Source organism: Myodes glareolus, chromosome 2, assembly GCF_982192425.1.
Source record: "Myodes glareolus chromosome 2, mMyoGla1.1, whole genome shotgun sequence".
Lineage (NCBI taxonomy): Eukaryota > Metazoa > Chordata > Mammalia > Rodentia > Cricetidae > Myodes > Myodes glareolus.
In genome coordinates this window covers 27,662,150-27,677,264 of record NC_142027.1, presented here as the reverse complement: position 1 = coordinate 27,677,264, position 15,115 = coordinate 27,662,150, and the positions used below count along the sequence as shown (strand labels likewise).

The window sequence follows — 15,115 nt, the reverse complement described above, 5'->3', positions numbered from 1 at the left end:
TTTTTTCCTTCTTTTGTCATTAAATGTATTAGTTCTTCTGGCAATTTATCTTACCCTACCTCTCCTTCCCCAGGAAAATGAGCAGTCTCATTGTGACTGAAACATTGCAATGGACAAGTACAAATTATATATATTCAGTGATTTAATGCTACAGTAGAACACTAATAGATCGTATCTGTATTTTATTGTATTTTAGGATTCAGCAATTAAATAATAAAAAGGCTCTCCAGAAAATATGTCCACAGCTCATTTGTTTCAGATGATAATCCATAGTGCAATTAATTGCTCTAGGAAGATTGCTATTAATGATATGACTTGTAAAATTCACTTACGCTTATGTTGCTTCCTTTGCTGTGTACTTGGCAGTTGAACTTGGCAGTATTTGGCCTCTTGTATCAGGTTTTGCTTAATGATGAAAAGTGAGTGCGTGTGTGTGTGTGTGTGTGCGTGTGTGTGTGTGATGAACTGTAGAATAGTAGCAGAAAACATTAAAACCTTTAATAATGGAAAATAAAATGTAAGAATCAGAAACAAAAGACCTGTATTTTATTCCTTTTCTAGGGAGTCAGGGACACAAGAAAGGGGCACGGACACCAAAGGCACCCAAGCAGGGCGGAATGAACTGGGCAGACTTGCTTCCCCCTCCTCCTGCACATCCTCCCCCACATAGCAACAGTGAAGAATACAGCCTGTCCGTAGATGAAAGGTAAGGGGGCTGTCCCGGTGAGAGGTGCTCTGCTGCCTGTGTTCTCCAGAGCAGATGAACCAGGGCTCACCTGTATTGCCGAAGGAGGTTACTCAAGTTCACAGACACCAGCCTCTAAGTCAAACAGAAGGACTTAAGGGCCCTCCTCAGGGAAATCTCAAATATGAATTAATGTTTGGGAAATTTCCTTAGCGTCTGAAAATTAGACCCGTGTACTATATATACACGTGTTTTATATACACACATATAGACACTCTCCCTAGGGCTGCTTCAAATCTTAATTACGTTTTAGGAAACTTCTTTGACACACATATTGTATGCATACACATGTGCATCTAATTACTCACATATGTGTACACGTTATGCATGTATTAAAAATAGTGTATATATGTGTAAGCTCATGATATTTCAAATAAATTCACATACTCATAGAACAACCGAAGTCTGTGTAAAAACATATTGTATGATGTTAACCCCATAAGATAGTAATAGAATGGAAAAATCCCTGTCCAATAGTGTTTTCACTGGACTTACTTTGGGAGGGGGGACTTTGAGGCAGGGTTTCTCAATGTAGCACTAGACCTTGGAACTTGCTCTGTAGACCAGGCTGGCCTTGAACTCACAGAGTCCTATTGCCTCTGCCTCTGCCCCCACCCCTAACCCCATCAGTGCCCCTGCCCCCTTCCCTTGCCTCTGCCAGCATTGAAAGCGTACACCACCACTGCCCGGCCACTATATGTTTTCTATCTTCAGTGTCTCTGGAAACACAAATACATTGTGCTATGTTTCTGTCATCTTCTATATTAAGTATAGCAGGCTTCAGGGCTGAGAAGTGGACTATTGGGTCACATCCGAGTTTGCGAAAGTGCTATACTTAATATAGCACTCTTAGATAATATTACATTGTGCTGCAAACAGTTTGTTTAGAAATTTAAATTTTGCAGAGCTGATTCTGAAAGCATTTTTAGTACAAATACACCGCATGGTAAAATTTAAGTGTGCTGTTTACACTTTCCCGAATCTATCACTGGACATGGTGCGCCACTGGCATCAAAGGAGAAACTTCCTAACAGAAACTAAACAGCAGAAAGTGTAATGCACCTGAACACACAGTCTTTTCAGTGACTCGAAATAACAGAAATAGGGCTTGATTATTTTGTTCTCCACAAAAAAAGGCTTTAACAGTTTCAGTTCTGCCCATAAGTAAAGCCCCATCTTTCTGTTTCCTAATAATATTTCATTAAGTAAAGTTCTTATACAGAAAATGTCTATAGCAAGTCTCATATGTGTAACAGTTATGCTGGTGATGCTCAGTTACTGAAATGAATGCTCAGAGAGGAGAAAGGAGTTCCCAGGAGCCTCCCCTCCATGACTTTTGTCAGTGGATCCTTATATTTTATGGGCACTTTGTTTAAAATATTTTAGTTAACCTCTGTTCTTCCTTAATGTGATGCCCGCAGCCAACAGCCCTAGATCATTTCTGGGCATGGTCACCTCTAAGGGACATGAAGCCCGTCACCTTCCTTACACATACCTTCCTCAGTTTAGTGGTACTTCGGCACCTCCATTGGGTGTCACAATAAATAGGAAAATCAACAATATTGTGCAAAAATCAAAAAAATGAAAGAAATTAAGAAAGAAGCTCAGAGCTATGAAAGCTGCTAGGAGGGTGGTTATTTGGGGTGTAAACATGAACTCCTGAAAGCAGGTCATGTTATTTATACATTTTTTTTAACCTCATCTGGGAACATACACAGCAGGTGACTTGATCTGGGCCCCTGTGCAGATGTGGGAATGACCATGAAAGTACCACCCAGGCCGATGTTGCGGTTATATATAAATTTTACTGAGTCAGTAAATTTGCAGGCACGGAATGTGCAAGTAACAAAGATCTGCTCAGCTGTTGTTTTTAAAAGGTTGCTGTCCCAACCACTTTTCTACAGTAGTTACTGCTTAGTACACACGTGCGCGCACGCACACACACACACACACACACACACACACTATTAGCATGAAGTTTATAGGAAGAAAGAAAAGAATAAAACAAAACCTTTAGGCACTACAACGGCTCCCCAAAGAGGATGGCTTTGAATGGGAAGGATGAAGGCTCTCTGATCAAATGGCAGTTGTTCGCCATCTTGACACATGAGAAGGTTCTGAATAGCGGACGGGGGTTTATGGACACTGGGACCACACAGAGATGTGGACTCCTAGAGAGCTAACAGGAAACACATGGGAGGGAGGGAGGAAGCTCGGAAGGCAGCTGGAGACCAGATCGGCAGATACTTGAGTATCTGGCCTGTGTCTGTTTTATTTTTTAAGCAATGAAAGAATAGTTTATTGCTTTGGGGTAAATGAATGATCTCTGAGTGGTGTACAATTAATTGTGCAGATTTGGAGCCACTGAAGATCCTGGAGAGAGGAATTATCAGAAGCCAAGAGATGAGTTGAAAGGTTAATGCAGTGGGTGCAGACAGCAAACACGGGCAAAGGAGTAGACTGCAGAGTTCTTGCTGGCTGGGGGAATGATTTGATGCACAAGAGAGAAAAATATAAAGAATACACTATAAGATATTTAGATATGAGCGCAAATTATGGTACTTCTTGGGAACAAAGGTCACATAGGCAAGAGAGGCAGAGGATAACTTATTAGAATTTAAAAAGTAAAAGAATACACAAATTCACCGCAGCGTTTGCGCATCAGCTCTTCCAACTGAGGGAAGTCAGGCAGGTTGTGGGATATTAGTAAAGAGGGGGCTTACAGAAGCGGCTTCATGGTGCTTGCCTATCATCTCCGTGGTAAGGAAGCCACACCAGATTCTGAGACTGAGGCTAGCCTGGATTATAAAGCAAGACCTGGGGTCTCTATGATATAGAAGAAAAAGAACAATTAAGGGACAGAAAGTAAGAAGAAGAAGAAGTATGCAGCTTATACAGTATGATGTTTCTCTGCCATCAAAGTGCATGCAAGTGTCCTGAGCACTTGCTTTCCCCTGGTCTCATCCCGATGCCCATCACAGCTCTGTCTTGGATAAAAAGGCATCTGATTGCTCAAGCCATTGTGCTTTGCATTCAAAACCCTAACTACAAACCAGCCAGTCTCATATTCAACTAAAGAACCAATACTTTGTTGTGTCAGAGGAAACATGGGTGGTGCTAGACTAAATAACCTGAGTCCCTTTGAAAGGGTTTCTCCCTGCTTAGAACATCAGCTTGGGCCATTTGCAACAACCTTTCCATCTTTTCCTAAAGAATCTATGAATGACAGAGCCAGAAGGTCCCAAGGTTGTTGGCGATGCTCTCAAACAACTATGCAAAGCTATTTCCTTTTGTGAGACTTTCTTGCTCCTATACTACGCTATCGTACGATCGAATCACTTCTACCAATGAGCTATTTCTTCATAACGATTCCTTAATGAGACCCAGAACCTACAGATCTGAATGGAATTGAGTGTCAGCACTCTCTCATACAAATAGTTTACTGCGCATTCTTATAATTTGTTGTAGCTATGACCAAGAAATGCCATGTCCTGTGCCACCTGCAAGGATGTATTTGCAGCAGGATGAATTAGAAGAGGAGGAAGATGAAAGGGGCCCCACACCTCCAGTGCGGGGGGCTGCTTCTTCTCCAGCAGCTGTGTCCTATAGCCACCAGTCCACAGCTACTCTCACCCCTTCGCCCCAGGAGGAGCTCCAGCCCATGTTACAGGATTGTCCAGAAGACATTGGCCACATGGCCCACCAGCCAGACAGGAGGTACGTTCTCTCTAGCTGCCTTGCTGGCTAATCAGGATTTCTACTCCTCAGAGATAGTAGTTGAATGGTATACCATGAAAACAATTTTTGAGTCACATAAGTGTGTGCTTGGGCTACCGGCCCGCACAATGAATGGACACACCAATAACCCTGTTGATTCTCACATTAGCTCAATCGACCCCCATGAACTGGTAACTGGAAGATAATGTGCCTATGCTTATGATAATTATATTCATGAGCACCTGTCTCATGGTGAGTCCTATGTTGTTGATGGTGCATGTTTCATGCTCTAATTTTTCCTATATATGGACAAGATGCCTCTTCGATCTGCAGAAAAAAGACTTTTTCTCCTGTCATTTTAAGTCCAGCAAAATATCATTGTAAAAGGGTTAGTATGTTTATTTTATGTTGGCTTCAGATTTCTTTATTTTGGTGTAACTAGCGGGCTGGAATATTTCTGTCCAGGGTACAAAAAGGACACATGTGTATAAGTGTGACTATCAACGTGCATGCCCAGGCATTTTTTTTTATCTATTGAGCATCTCCAACAATCCATTTTATTACTACAATGAATATGCATGTCGTTTCTACCACAGAAAAACTATTACTGTGTCTTGTTAGTTTCTCTCATTGATGATTTTGTTTGTACTGTTTTATTGACCTTGACACATTGTGTTATGTATCTGTGGCTTTACTGATTCCTTTGAATCTGCTTGCATTATTTGCCTCAGAAGATTTTTCTTCAATATTCGTGAATAAAACAAATTCTAGCATATGCTACTTGAATTTAACCCTGTAGATTAAGACACAATTTACAGTGCTTATTAAGTACCCTGAGAGCTTATTACTAAATGTAAATGGCATGCTGTCTTTACAGAAGGAGATTTTTAAACCTTCTTATGAATGATGGAGATCTCTGTCTGTGTCGAGCTGGGTTGCCATATATGTAAATTCATAGTATTAATCCTTGCAACTATATGAAGATTGAGAACAAATAAGGCATCTCTTTTCCCTATTAAGGTCACAGACCATCTCTGCTATTCTTATTAAAAGCAAATGAGGCGCTAATAGACACCATTAAGCTCTGGGATACCTCAGCATTCTTTCATTCTCTGAAATTACCTAAATTTCCTGTTGCCTAGCTACACCCCTCTGGGTTGCCTTTGGAACTACTCTCTTCCAGATTATTCTACGGTCTTTTTATTTCTTTTGTTGATGGTGGTGGTTTGTTCGTTTACTAAGTTACTTGCTTATATTTTGCTCTGTTGAGACAGGATCTCTGTGTATAGCCCAGGCTGTCATTGAACTTGTGCTGATTCTCCATACTTCCCTACTACAGGAGTAACAGATGTGGGTCCCTACACTGCCTTTTGGCTAGCCTGTCCTCTTGCCTTCCCTTCGTAAGCCTTTCCACATTCCTTTGAAACAAAAGTGAGTTCCATTTTCTCTATCCTGACCTTGCCTCCCCATTGTCTTCCAATCCCTGACTTCACTGTTAACTCAGTGGCCTGGAAAGTTTCTTCCCCTGAACCCTCTCTTCTCATTCCAGGGTCCCCGCCACTTAATGTGGTTTAACTTCTACCTCCGGGGTTCCCATTTACACCTTAGCCCTCTGTATTCTGCTTGCATTATTTTTCTCCATTCCTTTGCTGCCCAGTCTTTATCCCTCTCTAGCTTCCTGCCTGACAGCATTTTATGAGTTGTCCTGGGAATCAAGTAAGATAATGCAAGTTAAGTGTCTGGAACAGGCTGCTGTCAACATACGGTACCTTCACCCTATGAACTGATTGATCCACTACTTATATTCTGATAGCTGTCAAATTTGCTTAGCCATTGCAGACTTTGTTCCTGAGTATTACAATATTTTTATGTTTCTTGAGCTTAGTGGCTGTCTTATGTAGAACTTAGAGTGATCAGCCGACTATGGCTCAGTCTTGCAAGTCTGCTTGCTGCCCCTCTCCAAAGCTGTCCCCCAGTTGCCTGGGGAACTCTAAGCCACATTTTTCCTTTAAATTAGTTTTTATTTTTTGAGATTATAACATAATTACCTCATTTCTCCTTCCCTTCCTCCCTTGAAATTCTCTCCCATATATCCTTTCTTGCTCTTCTGCAAATCCATGCCCTCTTTTCCCATTCATTGTTGTTATGTGCAAATATGTGTGTATGTATGTATATATATTTTTATATGTGTATGTATGTATATGTACACATATATTTCTCAATACATAAATATGCCCTGCTCAATCTCTCTATGTACATTTTCAGGGCTGACCATTTGGTATTGACTATCCAATGGTGTGTTCTTCCCCAGCGAAGACTATATCTTCCGCTCTCAACATTCCTTCGCTTCCTGTGTTTCTTTATGTAGGGCTAAGGCCTCTTCAGCTCTCCCAGTCTGGGTCAGAATGTCCGCTGATGTGCTCCTGTTCAGCTCCTCTTCAGACAGTCATGGTGGCATGATCTCAGTGTGGCGTCTAGCATTCCTCAAAACACAATCTCCCAGGAAACTCCCTTATCCTATGGTCCGTACAGTCTCTTCACCTCTTCTGCTCCTGACCCTGAGCCTGGGTGGGGGAGTGAGCAGGTTTTTTCATGCTTTCCCCAAAGCTTTTTTCACACCTGTGCCGCCATGCTATTCGGATTGCTTGTTGCTTTGGCATTTGTATCTGTTCTTTTATTTGAATTAAAGACTCTTTGAGAAGAGAATTCCTGAGTCTTTGAATTTCTCAGTGCTTTTTCTACTATTTGATATAGAGAAACTTTATAGTTGGGAAAAGCATTTAAATACCTGAGCTTAAAAGCAATTTCATTATACTGAATGCCTTGGGAGCTATTATATTCAGTGCATGAGGGTACATGAACCTGATTTCCAGCAGCATTGCTAGACTAGACACTGGACATTGATAAGTTCAATGAAAACACACTTTAAAAAATTAATAGTGCTTATTGCTTTTTGCAACAATCATATTCTATATTTTTATTATAGGCATTTTCAAAATAAAGGTCCACTTTTGGCAATATAGAAATTATAAAAGTGACAATAACCTATGTAATCAGGTAATCATGTCAAAAGGTTCAGTAAAGGGAGAGGGTGGAGGGAGGAAAGGGAAGAGAAAATGGTGTAATTATTTTATAACTTCAGAAAAAATAAAGTAAGTTAGATAGTTGCACACATAAAAAAGGAGCTTCAGAAGCCCTTATCTCTGCATATTTTCTCATTGCTTTCCGTACCATCTGTTAGCATTCTTTCACAAGCTGCTATTTCCATTGCAGTGTGTTTTCTATGGCGATCTTCTCTAACATAGATATTTTGGTGTTAAATGTATCTTGTAAGCTATTTAACCTGTTCCTGAATGTTGGTGTTTACCTTGTGTCTTCCTTTTCCGCGAGTGAACAATGGTGGAATCTCATCTGGAGTTAAATCTTGAATGCAGCCTCTACTTTCGTTCTCTGCCTGTTCAACCGTGTGTCTGTCAAACAGATGTGTTCTGTTTTGCATCACCCCGCTACTTCACCGCTGTTGCACGCATTAACGACAGTTATGTCTCTACAGATCTCATTTTATATCCTGTATGCCCGTATATCCAAGTACTTGTTTTCCTGAAAGCCTTAACTACCTAAATATCACTCCGGCATGTTACTACAAGTGACACACAGACACCAGTCCTAATGTACTCTGTTTCTTCTGGCAGCCATTCCCCTTGACTACATGCTTGTCACGTCCACTGAATGGTCTTGTATGTAGTTGCCCCTTGTTCAGTCAGAATTCCTGCTGCAGACTCTGCTGAAGCATTTTCCTGCAGTTCAGACTGCTCGAAGTCCTTCAGTGACTTCCCATCTTCCTGAAAACAGAGATAGCGTTAGTCTATGACCTCTTCTTCAATCACTTCATCCTTACCCATGGTCGCAGCGGTTGCTGTCATCAGACACTTCTTTCAATTCAGGATTGAACACTATTTTTGCTCACCCCAAGATCTTTGCATGTTCTAAGTCTTCGTTGTAGAACACCATCATGTCTTCCTAACACCCGTGTGTCCTTTAGATTCAAGAATGAATGTCAAATCCCCATTCCCTGTTACCTCAATATGAATTTAGACACTTCCGGGTCCTATCCAACCTCTTTCAAGGGACGTCTGTAATACTGTGTTGTGAGCATGTGATTTACTGTTTGTATCTTCCACGTGTGTTTGAACTGCGGTGTCTGTTTTATTCACCAGAAATTCTTCTCTCGCTGTCTAACAAGCTCTTCTAAACTTTGGTCACTGGCACAACCATTTTATGGTGTCCACAGATCAGGAATTCTGAAAAGATTCTTGTAGAATCCCCATCTCTAGTTCAACTCTCCTGTCAAGTGGCTTGCTTCTCATCTTATCCCCATGAGGTCTCAGAACTCTGTGGCTTTTCTCTGTTGCCAGTTAATATTCTCCTCCAGGTTCTCACCCCATAGACCAGGCTTCTCATAACATAAGAGTCTCAGGAAATCAGCACTTTGCAGTGGCAGCTGCCTTCAAGTCAAGGCAAAAAAAGTTGTCAGACCAATTAAGGACCACATGAGAACCGGGGGTTATCCTTAACGTCTGCTATATTGTATTGCTCAAAGAACTCATGTGGCCTATTCAGATAGAAGATAAAAATCTTTTTCTTTATGGGAGAGTAACCAACTCTCATTTTAAAAGATAATTTGGAGTAGGAGGTTGTTATAAATATACTGAAAAACACAGTTAAAATATGCATATTTTAGCCTATGTTTGTTATATATGATTTAAAATTATTATTTGTCTAAAAAAATAAAATGTTCCCTCTATTTTTTTTTGCTGGTAATGTTCTCATTGATTGAAATATCTAATATATTTATTATAATAGGTGTAGTAAATGTTAAAATGCATGTATTCATTAACTTTATGCCTATTAATTAAGGACATATATAAATACTATGATATATATTAAGAAAAGTTTAGAAGTCAAAGCATTATAACACCATGAAATTTAGTAAGAATTTAAAGGCTTACATTGTTGGGCTGAAGAGATAGTTTAATTGGTAAAATCCTTACCATGCAAGTTTGAGGGACTGCTCTTCATCTGCAGAATCTATGAAAAATAAGCTAGGCATGGTATATTCCTCTTGTCATCCTATCCGTGTAGAGATGGGAATAAGCTGACTCCTGTCCAGCCAGTGTAACCTGTTTTGACAACAACATAACCTATACTACCTGAAGAGCAAGGAGCAATACCCAAGATTGTCATCTGGCTCCATGTGCAACACGCACACACACACACACACACACACACACACACGCACGCACGCGCACACACACACACACACACACGCACGCACGCACAAGAGAAAGAGACTTGAATTATAAATATTGTAATTTCTCCAGTGTATTCTCAAGATAATCCATTTATGTTTAAGACTTAGTAAAGTGGGAATTGCTAATTTTTTAGTTGGTTACAATAAAAATAATGTGTTTAAACTTCATTCACATCTGTTGTTTCAAAGGTTGATGCTGCCTTGCTAAAGTTGATATTTAACAAAAATATCCCGAACAATGAAAATAACATTCACATATGGGATAGGAAATTTCCTTGTATTTTTAATATAAATAGCTTGAACTTAGTATTCTTGGGAGAAAAAGAAATCTGAATGACAAAGCAAAATTAAATTTCCTTTCTAAAAATAGGATATCATTAATTACATGAACGTTTATGCTATGCTAGCCTTTGAAAAACAATCTCAGAGGTTTTCCTGTTTGTGCCTGGGTTGGTAAGTGTTGAATGGTGAGCTGTGGCTACACATGCTTTCCTACACTAATGGGCTCGCTCCCCTTCCTCTGGAGCATATTTATGGGGGCATCATTTTTGCAGCAGCCCTGAGTGCTGTGAGTTGCAGACAGTTGCAGACATATACGCGTACATTATTTCATGAGACACTGAAACCCCTGAGGGGAAGAATCGAGAGGGTTGAGGTTCATTTGCGACAAGCCCCATGTGCGTGCACCATCCTGAAATAGCCTTTTGTTTTCCAATAGAATATATTACATATTTCAAACTGTACATGTTTATCACACATTCCCTGTGCTGGCCTTATTTACAGATGGTTTGAATAAATTTTTCTGCCTTTTCTCGGAATTTGCGTGGTTTGTAGTTAAAAAGCTAGTCCCTGTTTAACATGAAGGTATTTTCTCTCTTCAGAATGTAAATTCTCCAAGCACAACAACATTGGCTTCCTTTCACACTGGAGTTAGCGTTTCCACAGCAATTTATTGCCATCTATTGATGGTCAGAATAGTCCCCTTGGTGCTTAAAACCCAAACATGTCTTTAAAAAGATACAAAAGTTGCCTGCTCTTGTGGCTGTGAACGCTGACAAAGGCAGTAAATTATCTTTTAAGTACACAGTTTTATTACACTCCAAATTGAACAATGGTTTTCCTTCTCTGTGTGCAACACATTCCACATTGAAGCAATTATCCATTTTAATCTTTTAAATAACTTCAGCTTTGGCACATTTTTCATATTTCTTCTAGTGCCACACATGCAGATAAATTAAACCCACCCAGAAATGAAAACTAATCCCCTATGTTGTAGGAATGCATATGTGTAGTTTGTGTGTGTACATATATATATATATATATTCCTATATATGTATATATGCAAATATGTAAAGACATGCCTACTCTATGTAATATTATGTTCTTATATGCATAAAATTCTTTTATATAATGTGTGAACTTTCATTTCTCAGTGTGTTTTTCTTTACACAACTATTTTTAAAATGTCTGTCCTTGTCCTATATTAAAAAATATGAAGTGGGGAGAGGAGCCGTTATGATTCCTAGAAGTAAAGTGGTAGCCTTGGAAATAGGATGCGCCTTCAATTTCGAACCTACATAGAAGATCTACAGGAACATTACAGCCTTTGAATCTCAGTATACTCTTGTGTAAAATGATAACAAAACAAACCAGCAAGTTACAAGAATTAATTAACACTGTAAAATATGACTGGCCAGTGTCTCAGTGAGTTGACTGTGGTATTTCAAAATCATTTCTTTTATAGCTTTCAATTTTAAGTAATAAAGTAAGTTTATTGAGGTGTCTCCATTTATTGGGATCCAAAGCAGAAAATCGCTTACTTCAAAGAACAGCAGGCCCGCACTGTAAATGGTGTGGTGTTGAACTTCCTTTTTCCTCTTTATAGTACACAGCCACATCAGAACCCCAGGTGATGTTAACCATAGGGAGAATTGACCACCTGCTAGGTACCTCTCTGTCTGCTTCCTTTTCATTTCAGACTTAACTCTGTTCATTTAAAAACCATAATCATTCACTCCCAGACGTCCTTTGTAGCGGGCTTTCGTGCATGGAGTAGTGGCTCATCACCATCAAGACTTTTCATCTTGTCCTCCTGCCTCTTCCAGTCCGGAGGGAAAGGAGAGAGAAAGTGAGCAGCAAATGCGAGCTCATCTTCTCAGGGGACAGCACTGGGACCCTCTTCCAACTCATCTTACTCAATGAGCATTTTCATGATGGAGAAGGGGATGCACTGCCACTAACTCGCTTTAGTAATGAGAACTGTGCTCCAAGAGAGCATCCCTAGACACCTGTAGTCTTTGCCCAGCCCCGCCATAATTTTATGTGAATTAGCATTCATGTATCCTCTCTCGAAGCTGCCCATGTTGTGGGGTTACCAGCTGACATGCCAGATCTTTTTTTTTTTTTAACATTTATTTAACTTTATGTACATTGGCATCAGATCTCCTGGAACTGGAGTTACAGACAGGTGTGAGCTGCCATATGGGTGCTGGGACTTGAACCCGGGTCCTCTGGAAGAGCAGCCAGTGCTCTCAACCACTGGGCTATCTCTCCAGCCCCAGACATGCCAGATCTTAATGACAGCTGCCTTCTACTGATGGTTCTCAGCTGGTCAGAATTAGTAGTCCTTTCTTCTGAAGGGTGTAGAATTTGATGAGCTGCTACCCTGGATCATGGCACTTGGCATCCTCCGTTGCCTTATCTCTTCCACCTGGCTTTGAGAGGCATCACTACACAGGACTTTTCCGTGAAGAATCCTGTGTCTTCTTTTTCTGCGGGCAAGCTCCAAATAAAAGAGTCATTCTCTTTGTTAAGTGTTGCTTTCCATTACTATCCAAATGATCTCCACCGTCTCTGCTGTATTAAACTCACTGTGAATTATGGAAAGACTTACTTTTAAATGGTGTTCATCTGGACAAATGGCTAGGACCCATTATTTATAAGTTCAAGTGTGGTTTTATGGTATTTTCTTATTTTGATTCATAATAAATTCTGAGACTTTAGAATAAATGGCATTAACCTTATTGAACGGTCAAGTGGCTAGATCCACACAAGCCTGCCCAGCTGAACATCACTGTTGAAGGGTAGAAATACAGTTAAGTTTGAACAGATATGTAATGTAACACTAAAAAGCAGGAGAGTTTAAAAAGAGTTCATAACCTTTAGTGGAACTCGTAAGTGATTAAATCAGAGAAAATTGTTCTTGGATCTCATAGCTTTTCTTAATAGAATAACGTCTAAAAGCAATTATGGCATATGCTGAATATGTATTTTTTAATCATATGAATTTTTGCTGAATGTTGTCAAGACGAATGACTCCATTTGCTCTGAATAATAGGAGTAGCAATAAAGAAAAGAGAAGAAAAATGTGTGTAGAACAAACTGTTTCAAGACAAATTTTTATTACCTTTAATAATAATAAACAATTGGGAATATTAGAAAGTCTTTAACACAAATACAATGTGATCCCAAATAAGGATTATACCTCACCTTTTTTTAAGTGAACAAAATTAAATGAACAAACATGAGATTTAGAGAACTGATTATCTTTATTCTGACTTGAATAAATAAAAGAACTTATGCGACAATTCTTATTGTCAATGTACAGAAATTAGAAACACCTGCAACACTTGGGCGATAAGCCTGTTGGGGGGAGGGACAGGTATCTCGATTGCCCTAATTGGGGGGAACACCTAGCCAACTATGGGTGTTGCCATCCCACGGATGTTACCCTGGATGGTATAAATAAAGAAAAGCAGTTAGGCCTGCAGCATTCATTACCCTCTGCTTCCTGCTGTGGTACCGTGTCGCCAACTGCCTCAAGGCCCTGATACCCTGACTTCTCTGTAATGCAGAACTGTAGCTGTGAGTCCGAATGCACCTCCTCTCCCTGATGTTCTTTTTGTCAGGTATTTTATGCCCGGGACAGGAAGAGAAACTAAAATGCTAGGAGGGCTGCCGCTAGCCGCAGTGAACTTCAGCTTCCGGGTTCGTTATTGGGTGTTTTGTGTCTTAAGTGGTGGCCTGAGCCGTTTCTCCCCATCTTCCCACAGACGGCAGCCCGTGAGTCCTCCTCCACCACCTCGGCCAATTTCCCCACCTCATACTTACGGCTACATTTCGGGACCCCTCGTCTCAGATATGGATACGGATGCCCCAGAAGAGGAGGAAGACGAAGCTGACATGGAAGTTGCCAAAATGCAAACTAGAAGGCTTTTGTTACGTGGGCTTGAGCAGACCCCAGCGTCCAGTGTTGGGGACCTTGAGAGCTCTGTCACTGGGTCCATGATCAATGGCTGGGGCTCAGCCTCAGAAGAGGACAACATTTCGAGTGGGCGCTCCAGTGTCAGTTCATCTGATGGCTCCTTTTTCACTGACGCCGATTTTGCTCAGGCAGTCGCTGCAGCGGCAGAGTACGCTGGCCTGAAAGTCGCTCGACGCCAAATGCAGGATGCTGCTGGTGAGTCCTGCACACCCTTCACCAAGAGATGCTTGTCTTTGTTGCTAACAGTGTCCCCATCATGTGTCCTATGTGAAAAAAATCCTCCGTTTTTTTTTTCCCTCTTTTGTTAGTGCCCACAGAAAGCAGCGTTCAAAAATGTGAATTGGGTTGATTATTTCCTTGTTGTTACTAAGACTTTTAAAATAGTGTATTAACTTTTATTTCATAAACTCTGTAGGAGATAATGGAGAAGAAACTGATTATACTGTCAGTTATGATAACTATAGCAAATGTGTTCATATATATTTACATATATTTCTGCATGTATGCAAATACTTTTTAGGCAATTGACAAAATTTCTCTAAGGCTTAAATATATTCAATAAAATGAATTTTGTGCTACTATGTACATAGTATAAATAGATTTTATGCAGAAAGTCACTAAAATGAAATTCATTTTGATAGTTCTATTTAATTAGCACTTCTGGAGCACTCAAACCTTTGGGAAATGTCTCCTTCACCTCTTATACTAGCTACCCAAACATCGCTATGATCACCGTTCCTGAGGGAAGCACCATTGGAGAGAAGTGTGATACTTTGACTCCTGGTATAAGCTGGGTGCAACCCTTCCCAGGAGGAAGGCAGGACAGGCAGGCTCGTTTCCTGGGAGGCACTGGTTTCTATGGCTGCTCACACTGCAGGACACACAGGCTCCGTTCCTGATAAGCATTGGTTTCTGTGGCTTCCTTCACAAATGGGGCTGAGAATCTTGCTAGGCCCAGCAAGAGGTCTAACCTTCAAAGCCTGGTTCTTATGACCCACATCTGCCAGGCAGGCCCTCGTTTATAAATGTACCACGGTCTCCCGAGCAGCAGTACCAGCCTGGGAACTTGCACTCAATA

The 15,115-nt window shown here is 40.5% G+C and overlaps 1 protein-coding gene across 7 annotated transcripts in view; it reads left to right on the top strand.

The window, feature by feature from the left end:
• Nucleotides 1-15,115, top strand: part of Robo1 (roundabout guidance receptor 1) — a 713,251-nt gene that overhangs the window by 680,341 nt on the left and 17,795 nt on the right. For all 7 annotated transcript variants that reach the window (XM_087899659.1, XM_087899654.1, XM_087899655.1 and 4 more), the window contains 3 exons: nucleotides 562-706; nucleotides 4,214-4,462; nucleotides 13,826-14,232. In XM_087899659.1, the coding sequence (XP_087755785.1) occupies nucleotides 562-706; nucleotides 4,214-4,462; nucleotides 13,826-14,232 (801 nt within the window). The remainder of the gene's footprint in view (nucleotides 1-561; nucleotides 707-4,213; nucleotides 4,463-13,825; nucleotides 14,233-15,115) is intronic.